Below are 27,238 nucleotides of genomic sequence, written 5' to 3'. Positions count from 1 at the left end.
TTGTCTTTGGGCAATGAACCTGCAGCTTAAGCACTGCATTAAATAATCATAAACAGAGCTTTTTCTTCCTTAGTTTTTGTGTGGCTCTTACTACATAAATAGAAATTGAGCTACCGGCCATTAGAGCGCTTTCCTCCTTTTGTTTGATGTAGAAAGTGCATCGGACAGCGGACTCATGGGAATTTAAATCAATTGAACCGGCTGGGCTGGTGGGCTTTGAACTTGGCTTAATTAATCCGTGCAGCCTTTCGAAAGTTTGGTCAGAAAAATTGAATTGAATTTGCCAGCTGAACAGGGACACGCCCAGCGCAAAAATTATTTGTTTTTTGCTTTGTTGTTTGACATTTAATTGGCATTAATTACTACCCCCTCAGCTGCAAACGCACGCCCCTCTCGTTGGCCAATCACGGTCACAACTTTCACTGGTTCGCCTACACCAAAATTGGTAACCAAAAGCGGGTAACAAGCGGGCGAGGGGAGAGAGAAGGGGGAGGATTGGTGGCCACTGCAATTGACAATTTCAATTGAAGCATTCGAGCGGGTCTTGGCCAGGCTTATCGCTACTCGCCATCCAGGCGGCAGCTTTACCCAAAACCCATTATCATTTTGACAGGCAGCAGCAATTAGACAGAAGCCGCCTTAGTTACACTCAGGAAAATTGCAAGATTATTAATCGAAGCTTTGTCAGAAATAGAGAGTTTAGAATAAATTATGATATTATTATATAAGTTATGACAAAACCTCATAAATAAAAGTGTATTCTTGCACCAAAAGTTATATATAGGAATCACCTCAATGCCGAAGCTAACAATTCGAGAAGACTTTTAGTAAATTTGAGTTTCTAAATATTAAAAACATTCTTCCCTCAACTATTGTGCACTATGTGATACATATAAATTAATCCCTTGTCAGCACCTAAGGTTGAAAGGAATAGGGCTGCAGCCGATTGAGAACGTTGCATGCCAGCGACTCATTTGCCTCAATTAACTTTGGCCGGGCCAACAGTTTAGCACCTAATAGTTTACTACCCACTGAAAGGCCAAGAAATGCCAACAGAATAAAGCCAAAATGGGCTCGTTAATTAATAAACAGTTCCGCCACATAAACGGCGCCACAAATCAGCGGGCAGCATACAGATATTACACTACTGTAGCAAAATATGGGCCAGAAGGGGGATGGGAAATGGGAGTGGAATGGGAGCTTGCCACACACGTGTGCAACATGTCACCTGGGGAACGGAATGGAATTGTGCGGTGTGGCATGCAACATTTACGAGCTTGTCGCTGCGAAGATTTTCATTCCAGTTCCCCCGAGTGGGAGTCTCAGGCAAAAAAAAAAAAGACAAAAAGTATAATATATATAAGCCGAATTCCAGAAAACAAATTCTCCGTCAAATGGATGGATGTTGGGGGAATCGAGCGCTGAGTGCGGCAACATCAGATAACTAGACAAATTTGTCTTGCTTTGTTTTGCGTCTGTCTCGAGAGTAATTTTGTTAGAAATGGAAAGTTTTATTGTTTGCCATCAGTCGAAAGCAAATCTCTGGGACTAAACGTTGTCGAAAGATGCAGCCGGCAGCTGTTTTTTCTTCGTTTTCGTTGTCTTCTACTGGCGGCGGGCTTTTTATACATTACAACGTCTTCTTTTTTGTTTCTAACTGGAAAAGTAAATCTGGAAATCTATTCAATTGTGACCGTTGACTGAACGATGTCCGACCGATGCGAACCAAACTAAAGCGTCTCCATCAACAATGGAGTGGCATTTTTCCACAACTTCGTCAGCTTCTGCCGCATTATGGGCGGGTTGTACAATAAATTTGGTATGAAATTAGATTTTTCTCTTCATTAAATGAATATAGGATATATATATTTACGTTTGTCTCAGAAGAAACTTCGCTTCCAGCTCAATGGAAAGTTTCTCAAGATGGCCCCAAAAAAAACCAAAAACAAAACCAAGGGGTTTTCGCAGCGAAAGCGATTTTCTGATTTTCTGAATCTGAGTCCCAGGGCAAAGAAGAGTTCGTTGGCATTTGGCATTCGCATAATTTCTGCGTCATTTAACACACATCTTTCTTCATAAGTGGCCAGGCCAATAATTAAAGACACGTCAGCCAACACACTTGCAACACTTCGAACACTTTGGCTGCCGTTTAGGCCAACTTCCATTGTTCGACGGGCTGCCAGTTGCATTGGCAATCTGCTGCATGCCATTTGCAGTGGGATTTCGATCTTCCTGGTCTTCGGAAAGCCTGGGACCAGGGACCCGTTTCCACTTTTGCTCCGCTCTTGCACACCTGACAACACATTGTTAGCCGCCTCGGATTACCCAAGTTGTTCGTGGCCTGGGATTGCACCTTCAATTGGCATGCCAATTGCCCTGGCAACGAAAGTGTACATTAAGGAAAACACGCCAAGTAAACTTTGTAGGCCCAAGTTACCAAGTTACATGTGCCCGTTTAGCGTTACGCATTTTTGCATTCTGTGTGAATTTGACTTCGATTTGCCTTTCCCTTTGCCTTACCTGCTTGAACTGTTCCACCTGTCGCACGGTATCCGCAGTTTATCTTGTTGGGCTTTACAATCTGCAATGAAATTAAAAGAATTTGTTATTGAATTCATAGCTGTAGAAGATTTAATAGTACTTAGGGATATATAACTATATTGTTAAAGGTGTACTAAGTAATGTGGTAATTCTATAATCATAATTCCTAAATGGTTTTTAAGAGCTTGGGAATTGTTCTCTGTTTGACTACAGCTACATTTAATCTGATAAATGCAATGTAAACCCCAACTTACAACATTTTGAATAAAGTTGCCAAAAATAATATATTATAAAGGCCATTTATTATATAAATTGTTGATGTATTCACCGAGCCCAGGGTCCGAAAGACAATCAATTGCCAAGAAACACAGAAATCTGACCGCTGTCCACAAGTACTGACTGCAGTTCAATGGCCTGTGGGCGCGCATGCAAAATTGGCCAATTTCGTTTGGCGTAACTGAAAATCAGTAATCGAATTACGAAAGGCTAAGGCGCCAGTTGTCCCTCGGCCCCCAAAGTCCCGCCTCTGAAACCGCTTTCTCGGCTGGCTTTTAGCCATGTAATGACCCGAATTCAATGCACGTCGAGCTCATATTTTACGAGTTGCACTGTAACCAACCAGAAAACTGAAAACAGTTGGCATTTGGGGGCATTTAGTCGCTGGCAAAGTCTCGACATCAGGAGTCCGCCTTTTTGAACTCCCCATCGAACGCTGTAATCGAGCTGCAAAAACTACAAAATATTTATTGTCATTCTCCTCGTCTTGCCCATGGTTTGTGTTAAACTTGGCTTGGCTGGGCTTGGCCCGACTTGACTCGGCCAGAACGGCCAGAACGGCCAGAACAAGTTGCAGCAAGCTTAAAATGCACTTGAGCTCTCCGGTTAACCCGAGGTGGCGATGAAGAGGGGTGGGGATTACGATAAAAGAGAACTGTTCCACCAAGGTTAACTTGGCCAAGTGGATGGCTTTTACAGCGCACTTGTCCGTCCATTCTCGTGGGGATTGGCACTGGCAGACAGTGGAAAGCCAATTCTATTGGTAATTAGCATGGTGTGATAAAAACTGACCGCGGCAAGGTCGCCTTTTGAGTCAGATCAGACCTGAACATGCGGCCTCATTTATTAGCATATTTATTAGCCAGCTGAAGAAAAACAATTAAAATGATAATCGGGGGTGAAACAAGTAAAAAACTATAATACACTTATTAACAAGAACAGACAGTGGCTTTGTAAAATTATTATACACGGGGTCAATTTAACGTGTTGTAATTTTGCAAAAAAAGTACTTTTATAAAATTTAAAACAATTTCATCAACTGTCGCGATATATCCAAACTAATCTCAACCGCACCCGTGGGAGCACTTGTTTTATTGCTCACAGTATTGAATGCAAATTGCATGTGTGGCTTTACTGGCTTATCGATTGCGATTCGAAAGTGGCTTTTAATTAACTTAGCCCAGAGCAGCTGTCAATTCTTACAGAATTGATATTCTAAGCGGATTTAGTGGGAAAACTCCGTTCGTAGGCTAATTAAAGAGAAATTGGCAAATCCGCACTTACCTAGACACGTTAAATTTGTTAGTTAGCCCGAAAAAGGTAATTGAAGACGCCTTACGAGGAACCCAAACAAACAGAACTCATAGACCAGGGCTTTAGTTAAGCGAGAGCTCCAAACGGAGTGGGAAGCTTGGGAAGCTTGGGACTGGACTGGACTGGACTGGGCTGGACGGGGTTCGGGAGGAGGCGGAGGAGCAGCTGGAGCGGAAGCGGGAGTGATAATAAAACAACACCGAAGGTCATTACTGGAAAAACGGGTTTTTCTAGCCAGCCTCTGCGGCTCTGCAGCAAGAAGTGAGTAAGCATTTAGCATTAAAATACCGTTGGGATTATGGCGTTTGAATATGCATGGGCGAAGCGACAGCCGCTGCCGGGGGCACTCTGTCCCCCGTTGGAGTCCCACTTTTTTGGCCAACAAGTTCGCCCTAATAGACAACGAGCCAAATGCCGCCAGTTGTGCAGCGCCAGCTCCAGTTGCTCCTGTGCTGCTGCAGTTGCATCTACATAAATTATGCACCCAGAGCCATTTGCAAATTGTCATTCATCGTTGGGACAACTACTGGCGTGGCGACATCTCCGTGGACGATGACGCCAAAGAGGAGGTGATGGTATGAAGTGATAAAGTGATGAAGAAACGGGCAGATGGAGATGCGGATGACATGGCTGTATGCCCACGCCGGGTTAACGCCTCGCTCGCAAATCTGGTTGCTAATAGCCACGACGGAGATGGTGGCGCTGATGCCATTAAAGGTCAACAGGCGGGTGATGAAACGAGTTAACGCTGAAAGCTGATTAGTGATGTAGGCTAGATTTATTTATGAACTATCCAGCTGCATTACAAAGCTTTACTTTGACCAAGTAAACTTCTATTTCTTCCATAATACAAGAAAAATAAAGTATGCTGAGTGGAATGTCCAGGCTTTTTGGAATGATATTTTTCTGAATGAACTCTAACTTTTGCGTAAACTCTGCCGAATTTCCTTTGAATTTTATTAGACGTCAACAGACTCAAAGTATCTGCATGGATACTTAAGATTTACTACAGTTCTTAAGCAACTTTATTTGGCTGACAAAAACTTGGCCGTCAAACTGCTGTAAAAGCGGAATATTGAATGAATATATTATTTTATACATTTTGCATATTTAAAGAATAAACTTTGCACGCAGATCAATAAAGTTGTTAAGATATTATGGACTTGAACTTCTGCTTCTCTTGTCCGACAAACATGAATAGTGATAATATTTTGGATTTGGTTAGCTACTGAAGATATGTTTCAGATGTTCTTAATAGCTCTTCAGATGATTTAACGTTTTAAGCCCTGTGGAATTCCTGCATTCTTTTCCTTTACTAAACCAACATTTTTACATAAGTCACCGAGGCCAAGAAATGCTGGCCGGCTTTTATTTGGCTATAACTGTAAGTGTCATCAGAAAGCGGTTAACCGGTTCTAAAACTCACTTCTCTACCACCAGAGGCGCAGCCGAAAAGGGGGTTCCAGTCTCGGTCAATGATTTAGAAGAACTTTATCTCAAATGAATGGCGCTTTTAAGATTTCACATAAGCTGTGCCCCATAATCAGCCGCTTATGACACCTCTTTCTAGTTTTCCAACTTTTTTTTGGGACCAAACCTGTTGGCGTTCTCTTCTAACTGTTAAGTGACCAGCCGTAGCCCCAATGCAATTCAAATGCAGATGAGTTGCTATCTTCATCTTTCTCCAGACTGCGTCATTGCCACTGCTGCAACTTGAAGTGCAACTGCAACTTTCTACGACTCGGCGTTTCGAGTGGAGTGCAATCGAATGCTTCAATGGAGCAGAAAACTTTATGTGGCATCTCACTCACACTCCCTCCGCGAGTCCAAATGTCGCAAATGAAGTTGAAGTCAATTTACTGAAGCATTGACATTGCAAATGCAGCAGAAGGAGCAGGAGGAGCATCATCGGGGTTTCCAGTTGAGTGGAAGAGCTGAGCATGCAAATTGCTTCACTCCCAGTGGGCCACATTTATATACATGGATTTCGGGCCGGGCCAATAACCAGTGCAATTCACTTGGCCATATTTAATGGCCGCTTAGCCGCACAATTAATTTGTCAAAAAAAATTGGTGGCAAGTAAAGAGCTCACGGGGAGGGTAATCTGTCAAGGCATGATGTCTGGTGGCATGTGGGCATGTGGGCAGGTGGCGCAACTTTCACCTTGACTGGTTGGCTAAAATGCAAAAGTCAGAGCCGGGCAAAATTGAACTGCAGGCAATGTCTAAGCCAAAGTTATCATCATTTAATTCGGCACATTTAATTAGACACTTTGCAGATACCTCGCATTTATTTAGCTGGAGAATCCGAACCGGATCCGAACAAAGAACTTCCCTTCACTGGCCATCACTCACTTAGCTCTTTGTCCGAGTTTTTTTTGAATTTATGTATTTTTTTCGCTGTTTTTGGTAATTTGCATTTCTAAGCTTGGCAAATTGGACATAGACATCTGCAAAGAAGGCATTGAAAAGTTTTTCGCATTTTTGTGCGCTGTTAATTAGCCACGAGAAGCGTAATGCGCATAATGGCTATTAGATGGTGTGGAAGATATATGTATGTTATATGGAGAGATATGCTCAGGCATATCGGAGTATAGGAATTTATGGAAAGGAGAGTTGAGAATGCTGCGCGACTGTAAACAAAAGAAGTAAGCCAGCCAAGTGATTGATCGTAGGTTGAACGACCCCTTATATGTGGTTCGATCCAAGACGATCCCAGATCAAGTCGAATAGCGCCGAGCTGAGAAACCGAGAGCATAATTATGAGCTTATAAATAAAATAGAACTACACGCCGAAGGCAGAACCTAATTAACAGGTACGTGTGCGCTGGTGTGCGTGCGAGCTACATCTTGGATACTATATCTATGACGCGCACTGTGCGTGGCCAGTGGAAATCGCCAAACGCCGCTACTCAATTAAAGTCGAAAAGCAAAAGTACCGAAATATTTCAGTTTCGTTGACCAGCCGGGCATGTCGCAAAAACAAAAAGGGGCAAATGAAGATACAATCCGCATTTCTCGAGCATTCCAAATAGCCCCGTCTGCGGTTAAAGGTTAGCTTTCTTCTTTTGAATATCTTTATGACAATCCCCAGTAGTTATTACCGTTTTGGGGAGTGCGGTCATAAATCACACGATCATGCAGCACGTGTGTGCATCCTATATATGGGCTGTGCACATAGAGAAAATGTAGTTGTAATACAGCAGCTAATTTCTTGAGACTGGGATATTTTAGCCTTGACTCGGAGGTTAAAACTGAGTGAAAAACGAACTGAGTGCTGAGTAAAAGAAAAATTAAAAGTGCTCACAATTTACCTATGTTGTAACATATGTTGTAACATAGGTAAATTGTGAGCACTTTTAATTTTTCTCAGTGATGAGATCCAATCAGAGCGCTTTCGCTGAGTGAAAAAACGGCCAGGGTGGAAATGCATTTCCATCGTCATCGGTTGTGGGGGAGTGCAGAGTATCAGGCTGATGATCGTGCCTCACTTATGCGCTTCCTAAGCAACAACTTGCGGGCTATTGAGCTGGGGCTGCATTTTAAATATAAATTAGACTTATACTGCTGGCGGCGACTATGCGTACCCCTTGTGGCTATTATTAGGCCCTCCCCGTTCCGCTGCCTTAAGTGATCAGTTCCGCTTGGGCTGGGCATCCCTCTTCCTATTCCAGATAGTGTTCTTGCACTTTTATTTATAAGCATTTTCCACCTAGAGTGCAGCTCGTCTCAAATGGGAGACAATTGACTAATAAAAATGCCGCTCGCACAAGTAGATGCATCTTTTCTGCTCGAGTGAGTGGAGAGCGGTGTCACCTTGTGCGGGGCATTATGCAATTCACGTAATTGTAATTGACGGCATCCTGCAGATTTCCTTCTCGCCATGCATAAGTGATAACATTTCGATTAGCAGGCAGCTTTCGTTTAGCCCGAGTAAACAAGTCTATACAGATTCATCTGGTCCTGCCATTCATACACTCTGTTCTTTAGAACGGAATTCCACAATTTCCACAATTTCGCATAGTTTGTGGATTCTTTAAGTGTTACGTACATAGTTTTCTGTACGAAATATCTAAATTAATACACTCCTTTTTCTTAAATCCTAAAACTACGACCAATTAAGTATTTTAAACTTTATAGATTATTTAATCAGTTACTTAATGGAAGTAAGTGAAGTTTAGGTTGAAATAGGTCCATTGATCAAGGTACTATCGCTTTATTATCATTTTCGAAATAGCACATATTATATATAATATTAAGGGAAAACATAGCCAGGAAAGCATGGAGCCATAGATCTCTTCAACTACTTTTTTACCTATTACGTCGGATGACACTTACTTATTCGGAAGTTATAATATTATTGTTATATCTTCAGTTTCTCTACCCACTTCGATTGGCTATTTTGGTCTATGACATAAGAGTGTATTTCATTTCAATGTTTTTTTTTTTTGCAGTGTTTACTTATTAGCACTTAGCATTGGCCCAGCATGCGCTTTTAACATTGACTTAACAGCGCCCACGCACGCCGTCTCTTTCTCCGCGGATGGCCTTAGCCTTCGTTGTAATTGTCCAAAGTAAATAAGCCAACAAACAAAGCCACAAACCAAAATTTTGAATATTAAATGTTGGCCAACGGCAACATGAAGCATTGACCATTTTTTTGCCGGCTACTAAGGTTAATGGGCCTCTGGCATGATAGCTCTCAAATATCTGTGCCGTGTTTTTCTCTTTTTGGTTTAGGTTTTCCAGTAGCCAGCATTCAGTAGTAGTTGGTAGCACACATTTGATTGCACCTTTATCTGGGGCCACCTTCTCGACCTCGTCGCATTGCGAAATATTCCGTTTCTTTTAATTTCAGAGCTCTTTTTCTCGGCTTTTCTCGGCCCCTGGCTAGCCGGCAACTTGTTGCTCTCAGCCTTGTTTTTTGCTGCTGTTCGATAGCTGTACAAACCGGTCAAGAGCCGGAGCATAAAACGCTTCGCTTTGGCAGGGAGCATAAAAAAGGCGCACAAAATCCGTTGTTCAAAGCGGCGATAATGAAGTCCCGTGCCATGAAGTCAAATGCAAAAAAAAAAAGAGAGATACAAAATCGCTTGGCCTGAACTCTTAGTGTGTTCGGTCATTGGCTGATCATCGTAATGATTACAATCTTCAGCACAGATCCGATACATATGCATATTCATGAGGGGGGTTGGAGATATTGTGAAATTCCACAAATGACCTCTAGATGGCTGCCAAAAGCCTTCCCCTTGATAATGCCAACCATTGTTTATATTTTTATTCAGTTGCTAAGTTTCCTACTCGCAATGTATGTGTGCTGCCTTGGGCTTGAAAATGGGAAAATATTTTGATTGTGCAGCCTTTTGCATGTGGAAAACAAACGCCTCGATCTGCACGCATGCATGTCAGCCCAATCAATCGAGAGCAACCATGCACTGAGAAAATCTTAGGAAAGTGATGATCCTCCATCGGATTACCTGATGTATATATAGAGAAAGAAGAATACCAAGTATTTCAAAATATTAACAAAGTTCTTCCAAAACATAGTTGACTTCTATTTGGTTGACTTTACACATGTACACATAATATATAGGTAATTTCATTTTAATTCCCAATGAAATGATAGTGTTTTTTTTTGATAGTATAAGTACCTCATTATTCACTGATTTCACTGTTTTCAATGTTCAAATCCTGAAATTGTAAACTTTTTAACGTAACTTACAAAAGCTTTGAGAGTTCATTCCCAGGAAGATGGTGCTAATAAACTGATATAATATTTAGCGTTACACCTCTGTTTTTTCTGTGTAATACTGGTGAGTAAGGGAATATCCAAGTGCATAATTGCAGTCGTTGCCCTGGACTTCAGCTCCACCGAAGGGCCAAATGCATTAAGTGCGGTAAACGAGGCAGGGCAAAAACTGAAGAGGATGATGATGCTAATGGCGAGCCTGGGTCGCATTCCCCGCAGTAGCAATTGAAAACACTCAAATGCCGCCGACCCCCTGGATGATCCCCATTTCCATTACCATTTTCATTCCCATCTTGGCTCCCAGTGCAACTCAATCCAGAAGCCGTCGTCATCGAGGTCGTTCATCCGGAGAAGAAACTGGGGGAGAACTTCGATGCAATCTGGCGCTTACAGCTGCAAAACTGTCACTCACTCAGTCAGTCACTCATTCGTGGGCTCAGTTTTGCATCGGACTGCCAGTGATGTGGGTCTATGGGTCTAATGGATGGATGTTGTCATAATAATGAGCAGGAAGTTCGAAGAAAAACACCCAAATCGGCTTATGTCGTTGTTATGTGAGCACTGAAGTAAAAAAACTCAGAAAGAGCTGCTCACACACTAAGCCCAAATCGAGATTCATGAATGCAGTATCTTAGAGATACTTTTGGTGCGTTAATTAAAACTGAAGCTGAGCGTTTCTTCTCCCATATATCAATTGCATAATTTCCAGTTGTCGCTCTCAATTACCAAGCCCCACTAATTGCAACAAATCGAATTTTATTGCTTAAATGCTGCAAATTGGTCACACCGAAAATATTTGAGTTGTTATAAAATACGTTTACATTTAATTTGATTAATTAATTACAAAATATTTGTCTTAAAGTTTCCTCCTTATTCGCTTGGCTATCATAACCGAAACGGAAGCAAAAGTTGACTGTTTTTCATCAAAGATTGCTCGAAATATTTCCATGCTTGCCGGGGAATTAAGGAAGTCTCTGTGGAGCTGGCAAAGTTTTTCTTTCCTACAAGCCGAAGCCTGAGCAAATAAACAAGTTTTCAATATTTAATTGCACAACTCTGTAATTGTGCCTAATTGTTGGGTAAACAAAAGTGAGCAACAGGCTGACTCAATATGCTTGGGCGTTGCATTTGGCAATGTTTCATAGCGTTGGCGGAGTGCGAACTGAAAATTGGATAATGGACTTAATAATATAGGGAGTTTAAGAGTAGGGTTTCTGATTTGGGCTAATGCCTAAGCATACATATTTGAACAAGCTTAAATTGTAATCAAAAGGCTACGACCCTGACCCCAACTCGAAATGGTAATTATTTACACCAACTTGGGCTGCCATAAATCAACGCATTTTGCACATTTTAGAAATGGAAAATTACTCCATGTTACCAGGCACACAAGCTCACTCACACAATCATGCAGATGATTGCAGCGAGAACATGGAAAACATTTCCATGTGCCACTTAAAACGACTTTCAAAATGTTTTCACTTGCCACAATAAGCGCCCACCCACATACACGGCGAGAAACTGGCAATTCAATAGATTACAAATCCTATAAATGCTACTATAGTTAAAGACAATTAAATAATAGAAATCTGATCGTGAAGTTTAAATAACTTAACGTGAGACCGTAAACAAGTTGTAATATTAATTGAAAGAGATGTGGTGTTAGTTGTATAGGTATTTAAGACTGCAGAAAACACGTTCTTTTTCTCCGTGCAGCCACAGTTCCGACGAGCTAGTGGCGGCCACAAAGCCAAAAAGTTTGCCCGTCCAAAGTCCGAATTCCAGGCCAAGAACAGCCCACACAAATGCAGCACCAACTGGAGCGGCTTTGGCTCAAAAAAGCCGAGTGCAACTACCAACGTTCAGTTGAGGAATTATGCCAGGGAAATTCACCGCACGCCTGGCGATTCATGCCCCAATGATGCACGTGCTGTCGAGGGACTTAAAAGGCATTCACTAAATCACGGATTTGAGTTCGATTTGGAGCGATTTGGGAATAGCCATCAATATAACTTAGGCCGCCTGGACGTGACTTTGGAGGATATAAATCCCCATCTACCATGCACCATAAATCGTCGATCTGCGATCTGGAGCGGCTTCAATTGTTGCCAATCGAAGCTGTTTTTCGAATTGATTAAGCGTGCTTTTATTGGCGCTTGCCATCGATGTCCAGTGCATCACTCTCTCCTCGGTCGGCTCTCTTTCTTTTTGTATTTTGCGAAATCGTGGCCTGCAATTATTAGCCATTACCATGCAGTACAGTCCACCAGATAGATAGTCAGGCTAACTGATTTGTGGAGCCGGAACTGGTCCGACTTCGAATTCAACTTCGATCGGTTTGCTGTAAACAAGGAAATCTTGCCAGCCAGCTATATATTGTACACATTGAACGCCTCTGTTTGTGTTGGTGGACCACGGCTCAATGAGTCCGTAATCGGAGGCAGATAATTATGCGATTATTCATTGCATTGTGTCGGTTGGTAGCAAGTGCAACACTTAATAATTCAATTAGTACCGAGTGGCGCCGCCAGGTGGGGCGATGAAGCAAGAATCTTAATGGTTAGCCAATCTAAACGAACTGATATCGCCCAGGCAGCTGTTTTTGGTCAATTAGCAGACAAGAAGCAAACGGCAAACGGCAAACGGCAATCGCAGATCGGAAATTCTAACGAAAACCAACCGACAACTACGCCAGCATACAAAACCTGATTGCGTTCAGTCATCGGGCTTTGTAGCGAAAATTATAATGAGCCGCAAAAGCTGTTGACAACTTGGCGTTTCGTTTTTGTTACCTTTTTCTTCGGCAGTGCGATGAAATCACTCAGACCTCGACCCGACTTGACCACAATTCAAGGCCATAAATACCAGACCGAATGCGATTTGCCAACCTGCCTCAATTGAAAGTGATTTCTGATGGATTGCTCATCCGCCGGGGGTTACCAATGCAGCCGGAAAACATTTCTTAAGTCGGCCAGAGAAACATTATGCAAGTCTGCCTCGCACAAAGATGCATTCATATGGCATTATTAGATTTACGAGCTGTAGCCGGAGCCCAGGCATTGACAGCTCATTTTTTATATTTATTTATGACAATCACCGCTTGTTGACTGGTGACCTGACCCACATGGCGTATACTTTTCGGCCATTAGGTGGCAATTAATGCTGGCCAAGATTGGCATTCAGATTGAGATCGCGCTGGACCCCAAGGGGCAGAGCTGCTGATCGTTAGGGCTAGCAGCGACTTACTGTTCTTCTTGATTGACATGCTTAGCACTCGACTGTATCTGGGCGCTATCTGTATCTGGCATCCAACAATCTGTGGCCCCAGCAACCTCATTTACAGTTTACAGCGCACTCGGCTATACTCAATAGGCGCTTTTGTTGCTCGCTTTTCTTCCGCTTTCAACGGTTCATAATTGAAATTATAATTCAATTTGCTGCCGTGGCAACACTTTGCTTTTCAATTATTAGAAAATGTCTGGAGTGAAAGAAGAGAGCGATCGCAGTCGCAGATACAGATACAGATACATTTACGTATATTGTTCATGCGCATGCAGATACAACTTTGAATGGCGTGCCAGACGCTGCGCATGCGCAAATAAATTTTTAAGTTTGATGGCGAGGATCCTGGCCAGATATTTTCATTTCATGCCCATAAATATTGTAAGCGTAGGAGAAACCAACTATGTATAGGGTGTTTTTTTTAGAGGTATAGAACTTTAAATTGCAATAAAACAACGATGGATTATTCGATTGACATGAATTTTATTGACATGAAAGATAATCTTGTGGCATTACATTTTAAATATGATTTCTGGCATATGACCGCCACGGCTGGCTCGGATGTAGTCCAATCTGGACGTCCAATTTGCAATGACTTTTTCCAACATTTGGCCGTATATCGGCAATAACACGGCGAATGTTGTCTTCCAAATGGTTTAGCGTTTGTGGCTTATCCGCATAGACCAATGACTTTACATAGCCCCACAAAAAGTAGTCTAGCGGTGTTAAATCACAAGATCTTGGAGGCTTATGAAAAATCGGGAACAACAGCAATCTCGTTTTGGGCCCATTCGACGAATCTACGCCTTGCTTGATGATCGTTTGGTTTCAATTCTTGCACGAGTTGGATTTTGTAAGCACGCATGACGAATTGCCAAACCAAACTGAGAATAAATCACTTGACAGCTGTTAAATCGATCGCCATCTTGAACAGTAATGCCAACTTAAAGTTCTATACCTCTAAAAAAAACACCCGTTACATAGGTACAAAAATGGAAAAACTACTGACGTGTCGTCGCTTGCAATTAAGAACGCTTTCATTTTTCATTTTCAGCCTTCCTTCTTTCTCCGCCTTTTCCGAGTCGAAAAAATAAATTACTTTTACTGAATATAATTGAATTAACATTAACAGTCAGCCCTGAGCAATCTGTGAAAAGTTCCATCCAGCTTAAATGGTTAATGGAATTCTCTTGTTGATCAATATCCATGAGATAGCAAACACATTTATTTATTAGCTACTTGAATATCTCGCTTAATTGAAATCCCTTCCTGCCTTTCTTGAACGGAGATAAATTTGAAAAACCAGGCAACGTCGCTCCGCTCCCCTGGACTTTTAAAAATAGAAATGGGAAATTTGGAATCTCGAAATTTGTTTCTATGCCCGTTTTTCAGGGGATCATCTGGTACTTGAGAACTTTTTCCCCATTTTCGGGGCATAAATTGCAGGGGCTGCCGGAAAAGTGCAGCTCCCCCAGTTGATAAGGCCATAATGAGGGTCAGACCTTGGCTTGGGCGGTCTCAATTATTTACGATGTGGTAGCTGGTATTGATTTGCCGGGGAGCAAAGTCCAAGAATTGAGCTACTCGCCCAGCTTTTATCAGTTAGTTTTCAGTGACCCCGTGTCACTGGGAATCTGATGTAACCATATAAGTACACAAAAGTTTGCCCTGCTTTCGCTGCACGCGTTTTGCATGCGTTTAAAGTCGCTTACGCAAGAACCGCTTTGTATTTTTGGTTGGGTGGTAGAAAGTGCCGCCCGCTCGACGACACATTTTGAGGCATAAATTAAGTAATTTACTTTGATGGCCATGCGTGGAATGCTTGTTGAAAAATAACAAGCTGGTGGCCAAAACATCATTTTACCCCCATTCAAATTTAGCATGTGGGGTGTTGTTTTGTGGTTTTATCGCAAATATCAAAGAGTGTCATCTACTTTTGATTCATTTGCTGTCGCTGATTGTTTTTTCAGCAATTAATTGTTATGCGTTTTTAATGCCCCAGACAATGTCTTGTATAGCTTATATAAGTATGGATATATAATCACATGTGTGCATTGCACACTCAACAGATTTGTTGCGTTTTTTCACCTTTGTTTGTGTTTTTTATTTTGGCGTTAATTTTTTGGTTTTATTTCTCCAGTTTGGCAAAGAAAAAGAAAAACTTTCTCCCGCCGCCTGTCGTGCCAGCTTGACGCACCACAAAATAAGAAGATAGGCGAAAAAGAGACGGCCAACAGATGCAGACAGAGAGAGAAGCGAAAAATTTACAACAAGCCGATGATTTACTGACGAATAAGGAAAAAATGATCATTGCCTTGAGTTATTTATTTATTTTGCGGCTAAAAAAGAAGGATGTCAGAGGAAATTGAACTTTTAACTCTCGGAAGCAGGCATAAATAGGAAACAATTGTCATCGTAGAGAAAGAATTGGTGGCAAGTAATTGCTTTTATTGTAGTAACCATCTTTACCCGCGAGGCATTTTGTTTAGATCAATAATAAGTACTATTATGGATGATAAAAGCGTCTTAAAGAAAAGTAAGAATTGAGTCAAGCACGTGTTGTTTAGTAATTATTTTAACAGCCCAAATAAACAGAAAATGTTATGTTATAAACAAATTAATGACAATTCTGACTTGTAAACATCACGTCAAATCTCTTTTAACCCAGATTAGAAAACACGAATTCGCAAAGTTCAAGTTTGCAATTATCAGCGAGCAGTATCTGCAGCTGTTGCTGATCGAAAGAGACCCAAAACCTGTGAAATCACCCGCAGCGGAGGCAACTGATAAGGATTGGGGCCACCCCCATGAGACGCAGACACTCAGACAGAGCGAGACCCTTTCGAAGTCCCCGACCTGTCATATCGCTTTTCTCCCAGCTCGTTGTATTCAATCAATCACGTTTCGCTTATCGCCCACTCAGCATGGGAAAAAGCGGAGATGAGTTGGGGCTGCTGATGGCAAAATATGGCGAACAAAGGGCACTGAAGTCCATGACCACAGACGTTTAATCTGCATCGTTTCAATTATTATGCAAACGGCAATGAAAGCAAACAATTTAAGACACACATTTGATAAACAATGAGCGACGCACACAGTCATATATACATATATATACATATAATATAAAATAATAGAAATAAAACAAAAGCAAGTGCGTGCCTTGGAAATGCTGAGTAGTTTGGGGGAATAGTGGAAAGTTGGCTTCGGATGCATAATTATTGCGGGGCTTATTTCTCGTTAAATGTACTGCGTAACGCTCCCCCTGAAAAATTCGTGCCAAAATGCAGTTTTCCCTTTACAAACTTCTTGTTTGTTCAGTTGATTTGCCTTCTGTTTGCTTGCGTTTGGCACGTTGCTAATAAAGCAACTATGCGCCGCACTAACAAACAAATGAAAAATCTCGAAAGATTGCATAAAACGAAGAAAATAAAGTGCAGCAAATAAAATGCTCATATTTGTGCCATTTGTCCGAACGAGTTTTGTGAAAGTACGGGTATCTAGCTGATAGTTAATTCGAATTTACGGGCACCTCTGGCCGCACCATCCACTTTGTATCACGATTGCACTCAATTCGAACTGGGATGGAATGATATGGTATGGTATGGTGTGGTATGGTATGGGGATGGGCCACCAAGCCCGTGGCGGTGCAACACGTTTCTCTGTGGCAATTTCTGTTTCTTTTTCGCATTTTTTGTATCTTCTGCCCAGCCCCAGCCGTCTCCTTTCGCACTTTATTGACATTTTCTTTTTAGTTTTCGCGAACGTGCGTAGCTATTGTCGTTGATTGTGGAAAACCACACAAGCAGCAGCCAACCGGCCATCGGTGTAATGAAATGCGAATTTCATTCATGGCAATTGGCTATGAGTTACGTCTCGAATGCAGTTGGCAAACAACATCCACAAGAAGTGGCAAAGGGGCGAAAAGGACGGTCCCATGTGCCGGCCATTGAAAAAACAACTTCGGCAGAACTGCCAAGTTGAATAAAATCCTATTGAAACAAAGCGTTTTTTGTTTGATTATGGATTGATGAATTTCTTTCGTAACTCTCTTTATTCTGAAAACTAGCCCCTTAGAACGGGATTAGTGTTAGTCAGTGTAAAAAGCGTAAAAAATAATACAAAGAACTGAAAACTTGGAATTAAGTAATACACAATAGTCGTAGAGTTAAGACGTCATTTGGCAGCAAACGAGAAAAAGAATTCTTTAAATTCTCGTCCTCTCGAAACAATAATGAACGGAAACCCCAAAAATAAAATATCCAAATGCTTCCACTCTTATCAGCACATTGAGTCATGTGTAGCTTTGTGGCTTTGTCACTTTCCAGATCGGTCAACGCTTTCGTTACCTAGAGCATCTCGAATTCCCTATTTGCATTCCTAAGACTTCCCAGGCAACTCGTATTTGTTTTATAACTGAAACCAAACCCGTTTGCAGCAGATATTGTCGAAAATCGAGTAAAGGGCAGATCAAATGACATCAATATACATATAAGCATTCAATTTGTTTTTGCTCACACATCCGTTGCACTTTTTACTTAGCGCTGCTAATGGAGAAATTTCTAAACTGAGTTATTTAAATTAAGAAAAATAAATATTCGATGAGGTGTTTATGCCAACGAGCGCACAAAAAGCAACAAAAACCGAAATTGTGGCTTTAACGCAAGAAATTTCACAGAGTCAGCGCCGGTCAAAACAGCTTTAAAATGCCAGCAAAAAATATGCCAGACGAGTAATAATTATCCAAAGAAATTATAGACCCCTCTGGTATAAAGTGTGAGTGTGTGTGTGTCTTTGCATCGGTGAAATGCGAAACTGCGAAACTGCAAAGGTGCTCGAAGGTGCTAAAAGTTATGCTGCCAGACAGCGGATTATGAAATGTGGAATGCATGCCCCAAAACAGAAGGACCCCAAAGAGACGCGCATTTCAATGGCATTCCTTATTTGGGACATGTTGGGGAGGCCCTCCGATTTATCAGTTATAAATCCATTTGGATTGTGATTTTCGCTCTTGATAAATTCCTTATGGGGAGTCAACAGAAATTAAACTGATCGGACATTGATCACACTTTTTTAATCGGATTAACGTATTGTTTCAGTCAGATATTGATTTCGAGTTCCTAAATCCAGTGTGTACTCCAACACTCCGAAACTGGTTTCGGGATTATTCGTTTAAAATCTTAAATTTAACTCAATTGAGCTTAAAGTCTTATCCCAGGAAATCCTATTTTTGTAATAGAAAATTATTATTGAGTCAAGATGCTTTTTCGTTAATATATTATTGATCGATTCATGATTCATGACGGGAAATTGATTCACGTACGTTTCACGAAAAGAAAAACATACTTATATGTACATATACATATACATATAAGGTATTGCTTAGTCGAATACCTCATGAAATGCATTCTAACTCGCGTCGGCTGTGTTGCACTTTTGCAGGCCTATTGATCGTTGTATTAGCCACATCTTGTTAAGCCGTTTGCAGACGTTGAGGAAAGGGAATGCAAAGGCTCCCTGCGAGCTGTGTGTGTGTGTGTGTGTGTGTGTGTGTATGTGTGTATGAACCCCCATTATGGTAGATTTTGTTGTTTTTGTACGATGATGTACGATGGTGTAACTTACCCGGGCTGTTTGCAATCCGTACTTTTTGCTGTTGTTTCTGGCCGAGTAGATGATGCTGCTGCAGTTGCGGTTTCAACTGACTGGCAGTCGTTGGATGGGGGCGTTCCAGGTATCGTTATCGCTTCCAGTGCGTTTTCCAGCAAGCTTCGCTTTTTAAGCTGTGCAGTATGTGTGTTTCGATTTTTACCGAAGCACTTCACTTGGAAGAAAAAAAACCATGAATCACTTGCACGTTTTTCGGTGTTATTTGCTCGGCATTATTTGCCTGTTAATTGGTTTCGTTGTTGCTGAATATCGGTCGCAGTATTATTCTTCTTTTTTTTGGTTTGGTTTGGTTTTGGTCGTTTAGAAAGTGGGTTAACGTTACTGACAGAAGCGCGTCTTTAGTTGCGCCTTATGCAAATGGCGCGTATATTAATTCGATTCGAGATTGGTTTCGACTGGTGGCAAATTCCAACTTGGTTCAACTTTGTATTTTAGCGATTCACAGGCATGTACACTCCGATCGGACCGCTGCGTTTGGCGCTACAACTTGAGATTCCGCTTGAGACGTTTGCACTCCAACTCGATTCGCTCGCGACTGAACCGATCGCGTCGTGCTGCGCGGCATTTGCGGCGGCCCCGATCACGAAGGTGCACTTCGCGGACAAGTTAAGACGCGCTGCTGCGGCTTTTTCCTCGCGAAAGGTGCGCTCAGGGGAGCGGGATGGACAGAGATGGGGAGAGAAACGAGATTTGAGCGACGACTGGAGCTTTTAACGGATTTTCGTGAGCCAGGAGAGTGCACTGCTTGAATTCTCTCCGAAGAAGGCGGACGAGTGGCAGCTTGCCAACTTTCGAAATACACCAGCTGGCATTCAAAAAATATACTGAAGCGATCAGGGCGATCGGGAAAATCCAAAATATACTGCTTGTAGTGCGGACACAAACCAAGGTAGAATTTAATTTATGTTCTTATCCAACGGAGTGGCAATATTGAGCGGGTGTTAAAAAAGAATCCTTATAAATAAAAATATATATACCTCGGGCCTACACGCAATTTGAAAATAAAATAGTTTTGGGTATTTATAAGTGTCATTCTACACATGTCGGTAGTTGTCATCCCATTTTCTACACATGGTTATCGATTCATGTCTTGTAGGCATTAGACATCAGGATGGCAGCGCTCTACATCCTTGGAAATTATGATGCCACCGCCCACAAGATGGAGCTTTAGTTGGCACCCGTTTTTCTTAGCCGGTACACATTCCGCGCTTAGCCGAGTCGACCACAAATCGCCACTTCGTAATTCGAATTTTCTGACTTCGCAAAGTTTAAGTTTAAATTTTAAAATAAAACAATTAGTTTTGTGGTAGTAACTTGTGCAATTCCTTAAAACTTTGACTTATAAAGCGCAAGTGCATTGGGCTGTCGCCCAGGAGGAGTAGTCACTCGACTCGCCTTCATTTTTCTTAATTTCCTTTAAACTTTGTCCTTAAATTGAATTATGAACACCATTTCCTTAGGTATATCTATCTTAAAACAAAACGTGAACTCCATTTTATATTTATTGTGGGGCACACGTTCTTTCCAATATCCAGAATATCAGACAACGTAACTCTCATTTGAAATGAATTTAATTTGGGTAATTTACTTCAACGTGGATTACATTTCGAATCGAACAGACGACCAACGAAGCCAGAGTCAGAGTCAGAGTCCTCCTCTTGCTCTCCGGTTTAGTGGTGTCCCTGGGCCTCAGCCTCCAGCTGCTCCTTGGACTTGTAGCCAACCTGCTCCTCGGGGGTGTGGGGCCAGAAGGTGGGCTTGTTGAGGGGATCGAGTGCGCTCTCGGGGAATGCGTCGCGGTAGTCCTCCATGGTCATCTGGTCGTAGGGGAGCAGCGACTTGAGATGGGCGATCTCCTTCTGGTAGTTCTGGATACGCTGCTCGGAGGCCTTCTTGTAGGCATCGATTTCGCTCTGCGAGGACTTGATCTCGGCATCCACCTGGGAGGACACCTTGTCCTGGGGATAGGGCACCTTCAGGGCCTCGTACTGCTTCTGGAAGCTGTCGACGAGTCCGGCCACGGGCACCAGCTTCTTGTAGTTGGCCCAATCGATCTGGGGTGGGCACTCGGGGTTGGCGAGCACGGCGCGCACATAGATGTCCGACTTGGTCTTGAAGGCGCCGAAGCTGCTCTTCTGGTTGGCGGGCACACGCTCGGCGAGAGCGGACCAGTTGATCGAGGATTGGGCGATGCGGCGGGCGGCCATTCTGCACAGATACTGCAAGACAACAACAAAAGAGGATGAGGTTAGGTTTTTGGGCTTATAAAGGTGTTACGGGGCTTTTAGGTGTTCTGGAGCTGTGCCTCGATTTTCTCGTTAGTTGAAATGTAATCTCTGGTTCTTTAATAATAGACAATTGGCATAACGCACGGCGAGTTATGCTCGCAAAAATTATGTAATTTTTTCTATCCGCAATGGCGCCTGGATGTTCCTTCAAACTAAAAGCGCGTTAGCAGCCCTTTCATCAAGGCTTGCACATAAATCGCTGTTTTGGCCCAACAGTGAGCCTTGTTTTATTATTTTTTTTCCAGGTTTTAACCTAACGTACTTATATTTTTAAGGAGAAATTAAGAATTTCTGCCTCAGCACCAACACTTACACTTTGGGTTCGAGTGTGACCACAGCTGAAGATACCTCGTAATGTTGAAAAAGAACCAGGGCTGCAAAACTTTCGATAACTTATTAAGGAATATTTAATTCTAACCCTCTTTCAGTCACACTATCAGCTGCCTTACAAAAACACAATTTTAGTGCAGCTCTTATTAAGCTAAATTCGTGTAAATATTGTGATTATCAATTAAAATGTTGCTGAAACAGTTGCCCCAGGCCGTTCAGCAGATACGCTGCATCTCATCGGCCACGACGGCGGTAACCAGGCTGCATCGCTCGGTTTATTGCCGGCTATATCCCACTGTAGTGGTTCAGCCCGATGGATCCACGATAAACATCCGCTATCACCAGCCTAGGAAGATTATCAAGGTAATAATAGCAGCTAAAAGTTTACGTGAACCATAATTAACAAATTCCATCCATAAGCTTCCGCTGGACCTTAGCACTTTATCCGATGCGGAGCGCAGATCTAGATTGGAGGCCCGCAAGCCGCGCAAGAAGGTCAAGATCATGGAGGAAGTGGAGGACAACTTCAACGCCAAGAAGTACATGAAGTACATCAAGAAGAAGTAGTCGCATTTTAAAATTGTTAAATAAAACACGGAAACCCGTTATATAATTAGTTTAAATTATAATTAGGAAATTGTGCTTGTTATCGATAGTAATTATCGCACATATGGTATTTTTTAATGGTCTCTGCAGTGGCCTTTCCTTTTTTGCACCATCCCATAATGGTCACTCTAATCGAGTCGGAAAACAAAGTCGGATGTTAGGCTGCGCGTCTCTTCCGAAATACTGTTAATTTGTGGACGCTTTTTCGCGAGTGCAGACATAAATGAAGCCAACATATCTTTAGCTCCATTACAGACGGGATCATCGGGTGTAACCCATTCAAGCAGTGCTAGTGCATCGGTTAACAATTATAATTTTGCTCTGCGTCGGCGGAGTGAAAATGTTGAATGGACAGTCGCGTCTAACAAAAAAACAAGTACACACAAACAACGAATGCACATAAACAAGACGAGACAGCAAACGCAGAATCGAGTGAAAACCTATTTTAAAACACAAGAGCTATATTTATTTTGTTGACGCTCAGGATTTTCGGTCCTCGCATTTGGGATGTCTGCGGGTGCGTGTGAGTGCGTGAGTGCGAGTGTGTGGGTTGCATACCACGGCGAATGCGAATAACTGCAATTGCAATAGAGAGCAGACACATACACACATGCATAATTGGATTATGGCCACACGGCAATAAGAACGGAGAGAGTGCGAGCGGGATAGAAAGCAGTCGCCAAAACCGAACGGGTAAATAAATAGTATTAGTAGGAATCGGTTAAAAGCCAGAATTAAATGGATTAGCTCTGCTATTGTTGGTGGTGTGCGTGCGTGTCTGTGTGCGGAAGCAACCTAGAGATGGGCCTGACCTTAGGTTTCGCACACTGCCTGCCAAAAGTTGCCACCCACTGCTTTCCCTGCATCTTGCCACAACGTGGTTGTCAAGGTTTTCTCGAGATTGTCAGTATCGTTGTCTATTAAAACTATTAGAATTGCTAATATTAAAGTTAAAGTAAACTATTGTTTAACAGAGCTAAAGTTCACCCTTAAGGCACTTTTTTTGTATCATCTACATATTTACCATAGTTGAATCGAACCTGTTGTCACCATGCGATGCACTCGGAAATCTGGCTCATCTCTAACACGTGCGTGTGTGCGAGCGTCTGGAATTTGAAATTTAAAATTCGAAATGGGGAAGGTCTGGTGCGAAGGGGAGCGTAAATATTTTCGTAAGCAGCGGAAATGTAAAAATAACACAAACACATTTGCAAGTTATGATGAAGATGCTTCCGATGTTGGTGCTGGTTTTCCCAGCACTCGCTCTCTCCAGTTTCAGTTTCTCCCTTTTTCCGATTCAGCGGAAAGACAGTTTTCCACGTAAAACTGCGACAGATGTTCACGGCTCATTATCAGGGATCGAGAAGCTATAGCTCCCAATTCGAATGCACATTCCACTTGGGTTTGCTGCCGAAATGCATCTGCCCTATTGGGATTTTGCCTGTTTGGTGGTTGTTTGTTGGCTGTTGCTACTGCTGCATTTTTGTGGTGCTTTTTTTTTGTTGTGGTCTTCGTGGTGTTTATAAAATTAACAGTAAACTCCCCCGTACTTCCGCCCTTGGCAGCCGGCCGTTAATGCTGCCTTAGCTAATTTGTTTTCATTTGTGTGTGCCCGCATAGAGGGGAAAAATAAATAAAATAAAAGAAACGATTGGTGTCACTCTCCGCGCCCTTCTTTTTCTAGTTGTTGTTGCTCGATTTTTGCACCTCCTTCAGCTGCATTCATCAAGTGTTTTGTTTTGTTCGATCTTCTTATAGGACTTGCACTTGACGCTGAAAATAAACCCATTTGGTTTCTTTGTTGACGATCTAGTTGGATTTGTTCGATCCTAAAGTTCATTTGCGCCAGGCAATGGATTTTATTTTTAAGGCGTATAGTTTGCTGCAGATCGATGGGCGGCACGTGAGTGCCCTCCCCCCGAAAGCCAAATGGCTGCCAATTAGTCGAAATGCCTAAATGGCGCAGTAATCGTTAGACATTCAGAAATACATAGTTTAGAAATCGACGGTTCTGTACCGAAGGAAAGTGAAATTTTGGTTGCCCGGCTAATTAAGCTTATCTTATGCTCTCAGTCGAACATTCCAAGGCCTTTGAATTTATTTGGGAGATTTGTATACTCATTTCTCCTCGCTTTCCATTTCGTTGCGTGAATCACTTGTTGTAGAGTCTAGACTCTAGACCCTATACTATTGAGAATACAAAACTTTACGATATCTGCCCTCACACCTTCGATGGGCTTGGAATTTATTCAAAATACACAAAATTTACATAGATTCTTTTATATAAGTAGGCATATACAAAGGTATAGAGCGGATGCAGCCAGCACCTCCCTGGCTGAATGAGTTGGTAGTTTTTCCGAGTGTGGGTGTATCTGTATCTCTCAGATAGCCAGCGATATATAGGCGTAGAAGAATTTATGAGCGCGACAACGACATGAATTTCATTCAGTCTTTGTTGTTTCTGTGGGCCCAAGAGTGTGCCATGTCCCATTTTCCACTTCTTTTTTTTTTGTTTCTCGGTTTTTGTTGTTCTTTGATAATTTTGCTCTGTCTCGGCGTCTCATCTCTTTGTTTATAGAAATTTCTTCTTCTAGAGCTGCCTTGGCTTCTTTTCGCCTTCTCCTTGTCTTTGCTTTTCTTTCTACTCGGCGGTGGTGGTGGGCATGAAGTGGCATTTTTTCTGCCGCTGACCAACTTTCCTTTTCATTAACGCTTTATTCGGGTTCTAAGCGCAAGACACTTCCTGAACGAATCAGTTCTCAGAGCGGTAAGCTCCCTACTTGAAAGTGTCTGCACAGAAAATCATTACCAATTTCATAACCAAGATTTATGCCTCTTTAATGGCTCAGCTGGAACGACGGAGTGTGTATTGCACACAATTCTCCAGGCACGCGTCTACGTAGGCGAAGATACGACGATGTGGCTGATGCTGATGATGATGAGTTGGTGATGATGACGGTGGTGGCCACGACGACCCTTGGCCCCATAAAAATGCAACTTGATCTCACAGCACGGCAACAAAGTCACCGCAGTCGGCAGCGGTTTATTGAATCGAACCTTGTGGCGGTTAACGGTTTAACATTCGATTTGGAAAATGCCATAAACGCCATCGAAACCAAATGGAGATAAGTGGTGTGCTGAAATTAATTTCATTGGTTTCTCTCTAGCTAACATTTTAGCAAATGTATTAATAAATAGCCTCCATTTTGGACGATTAGTAGAGTTAATATTTGAAGAAAAAAATGTTGTTCTTAAATCAGTTTGGCTCTACAACTTTCAGACATGGAAACTCTCTATGCCCAAGACAACTTGTTCATCTAGAAATGCGTATCTGTTGTATTGAACGTGATTTCTGTAGTTTCGAGGGGTTGCGCTACCACAAGATGTATTTTCAAAAATTGCCCAAATTTATTGCACCTTGTGTTCCCTATTCTTTTTTTTTTAGATTTTCAAATTATATTCAGCTGCTACCTGCCTTTAGGGCATAAAATCTTCGTGGAACTGCTGACTTTTAAGATTACAGCATTCCGTTGTGGGGCCCATCATCTATTTTCCATATGTTTGGCAACAACCACGGATGCGGACTGACCTTTGTTTGGCTGCCATTCCTATTGAAACACAAATATTTTGATGCTTTGCTGCGGTTTTCCACACGAGATACATAGTTTGAAACGTGATGAGAAAATGTATGCAAGAGTCGAATAAAAGCAACCGCTTAAGTGTTTTTCTGGTCTCGATAGATTTGCTCACCCAAATCGGTAACGAAAATCGCTGCTTGGGGCCTTGACTGAGTTTCGCGGAGCGTGCTAAACTCATTTTTGTGGGCCACGGAATGAATTTCCCTCTCTATCGATGAAGTTCACTCTCTTCCCAGCTAACTCTTCTCCATGATATCCGAATTTAATGTTTATAATTTAAAAAAAAAATATTTAACTTTGCAACTCATTAGGTTTTATGGTAACTTTCACAGCTGACTGTGAAGATTGCACGTATTTATTTCACATCTCAAAACAAGATAATTTGACAAAGACCTGCCTGTAATTGGACAACTGTATTCTGGGGGTGTGGTGGCTGAAAACGATCCTTGGGTAATCGGTGGCCAGGTTGCTATTAAATCGAAGCCACAACCCCACTTTTCGCTGCAACTCTTCGTTTGTCATGGCGCCTAATGAAGTGTAGCACTTTTTCCCCGGCCGCTTCATTTGGCCAAAAGCTTTCGTTGTCGTCGATTGGCGGCGGTTAGCCGCAATTGACCCTAATTATGGCCTGCTGCCGGCTTTGACTTCAACTGGCTGTTTGGACAAATTTCGCAAGAGAAGGAAAGACACACAGAAAATGGCAAATAGCAAATCCCAATTCGCATAACTTCCCCGTTTATTTGCCGAGTGCAAAAATGTGCTTGGTAATTTGAGTTTTATTTTGACTTTGGCCTGTAGCGGAAAAGTGAGAGCTCTGTGTTCGTTCGCCTCTATCATTATCATTATGTCCAAATTTGGTGTAATTATTTTGTTATAGTTTTAATTGTGAGTTGAGGCTTTGTGCTGTTATCTCTAGGCATGATCGCCTTTTGGCCACTCGCATGATCCTTTACGAGCCAAATTCAATTTTTTGTGTCGCCCATAAGCTATTTCTCAGTATCTTATCGCCAAATATATGTGGCTATTGCGATAAGAAATGGCAAATCAAAAAATTCCAACCTGTTGCCGTTGTTCGCCAGTCTAATAGCAGCAAAATATTTGGTTATATCATTTCCGAACTTATCTCAGAAGTGGAACTGAGTGCCTCGCGGTGGGTGGTGGTGTTTTTCCGATTGTGGAACTCTTCAGCGACTTCCCTTCCCGAATGTAACTCCTTGAGGCCTATCAAAACAGGCGTAGTGTTCAGGCTCGAGGCCAAGGTTTTAGTGATCGTGTTTATCTCAATTATTTGCTGATGAACTGAACTCATTTGCCCCCCAAGTTCCCGACGAGACCACGAAGACAAACGGCGACAAAAGTAAGCGAAATGATAACCAAATTGCTGGTAAATTAAATTGTTAGTTCGAAAAAAGGAAATGCGAAATGAAGTCGGTTGGCTTTGTGAAAATAATAGTTCGTGTGTTTTATCGCACCTGAAAAGGTTGCCTTATCAAACGACAAAAAATACCTACACATACATAATAATCACCGCAAGAGCCCGTTGAT

At 42.1% G+C, this 27,238-nt stretch overlaps 4 protein-coding genes across 6 annotated transcripts in view; 2 read left to right on the top strand and 2 right to left on the bottom strand.

Moving 5' to 3' along the window:
* Nucleotides 1-19,394, bottom strand: part of LOC120451716 — a 35,303-nt gene extending 15,909 nt beyond the window's left edge. Inside the window, exons 1-2 of the mRNA XM_039635619.2 lie at nt 18,787-19,394; nt 2,521-2,581 (exon numbers count right to left, since the gene is read on the bottom strand). The gene's annotated coding sequence lies outside the window, so the exon portion shown is untranslated. The remainder of the gene's footprint in view (nt 1-2,520; nt 2,582-18,786) is intronic.
* A 990-nt stretch (nt 19,395-20,384) lies between these two features.
* LOC120453142 (ATP synthase subunit d, mitochondrial) lies at nt 20,385-21,506 on the bottom strand. Of its 2 annotated transcripts, none has more exons than XM_039637699.1 (2): nt 21,433-21,506; nt 20,385-21,050 (listed from the first exon to the last, which is right to left on the bottom strand). In XM_039637699.1, the coding sequence occupies exon 2, from the start codon at nt 21,036-21,038 to the stop codon at nt 20,502-20,504; it is 537 nt and encodes a 178-aa protein (XP_039493633.1). In that variant the 5' UTR covers nt 21,039-21,050; nt 21,433-21,506; the 3' UTR covers nt 20,385-20,501. The 2 variants fall into 2 exon arrangements, with proteins under 2 accessions (XP_039493633.1, XP_039493632.1); XM_039637698.1 differs by having other exon boundaries at nt 21,382-21,453.
* A 36-nt stretch (nt 21,507-21,542) lies between these two features.
* Nucleotides 21,543-22,057, top strand: LOC120453144 (39S ribosomal protein L55, mitochondrial). The gene is made up of 2 exons (XM_039637700.2): nt 21,543-21,812; nt 21,870-22,057. The coding sequence occupies exons 1-2, from the start codon at nt 21,636-21,638 to the stop codon at nt 22,014-22,016; spliced, it is 324 nt and encodes a 107-aa protein (XP_039493634.1). The 5' UTR covers nt 21,543-21,635; the 3' UTR covers nt 22,017-22,057.
* Nucleotides 22,058-22,182: 125 nt separating this feature from the next.
* LOC120450976 overlaps nt 22,183-27,238 on the top strand; it is a 47,996-nt gene continuing 42,940 nt past the window's right edge. For both annotated transcript variants that reach the window (XM_039634269.2, XM_039634272.2), the window contains exon 1: nt 22,183-22,748. The gene's annotated coding sequence lies outside the window, so the exon portion shown is untranslated. The remainder of the gene's footprint in view (nt 22,749-27,238) is intronic.

Source organism: Drosophila santomea, chromosome 3R (assembly GCF_016746245.2).
Source record: "Drosophila santomea strain STO CAGO 1482 chromosome 3R, Prin_Dsan_1.1, whole genome shotgun sequence".
In the NCBI taxonomy this organism is placed as follows: Eukaryota; Metazoa; Arthropoda; class Insecta; order Diptera; family Drosophilidae; genus Drosophila; species Drosophila santomea.
The sequence above is the reverse complement of the archived record's forward strand: the minus strand, read 5'-3'. Positions and strand labels throughout refer to the sequence as shown.

Bases quoted from the DNA above. Each gene is read 5' to 3' on its own strand.
- LOC120453142 (XM_039637699.1), bottom strand. From the start codon at position 21,038: ATGGCCGCCCGCCGCATCGCCCAATCCTCGATCAACTGGTCCGCTCTC.
- LOC120453144 (XM_039637700.2), top strand. From the start codon at position 21,636: ATGTTGCTGAAACAGTTGCCCCAGGCCGTTCAGCAGATACGCTGCATC. The intron at 21,813-21,869 runs GTAATAATAGCA...TCCATCCATAAG, and splicing joins AGCCTAGGAAGATTATCAAG to CTTCCGCTGGACCTTAGCAC.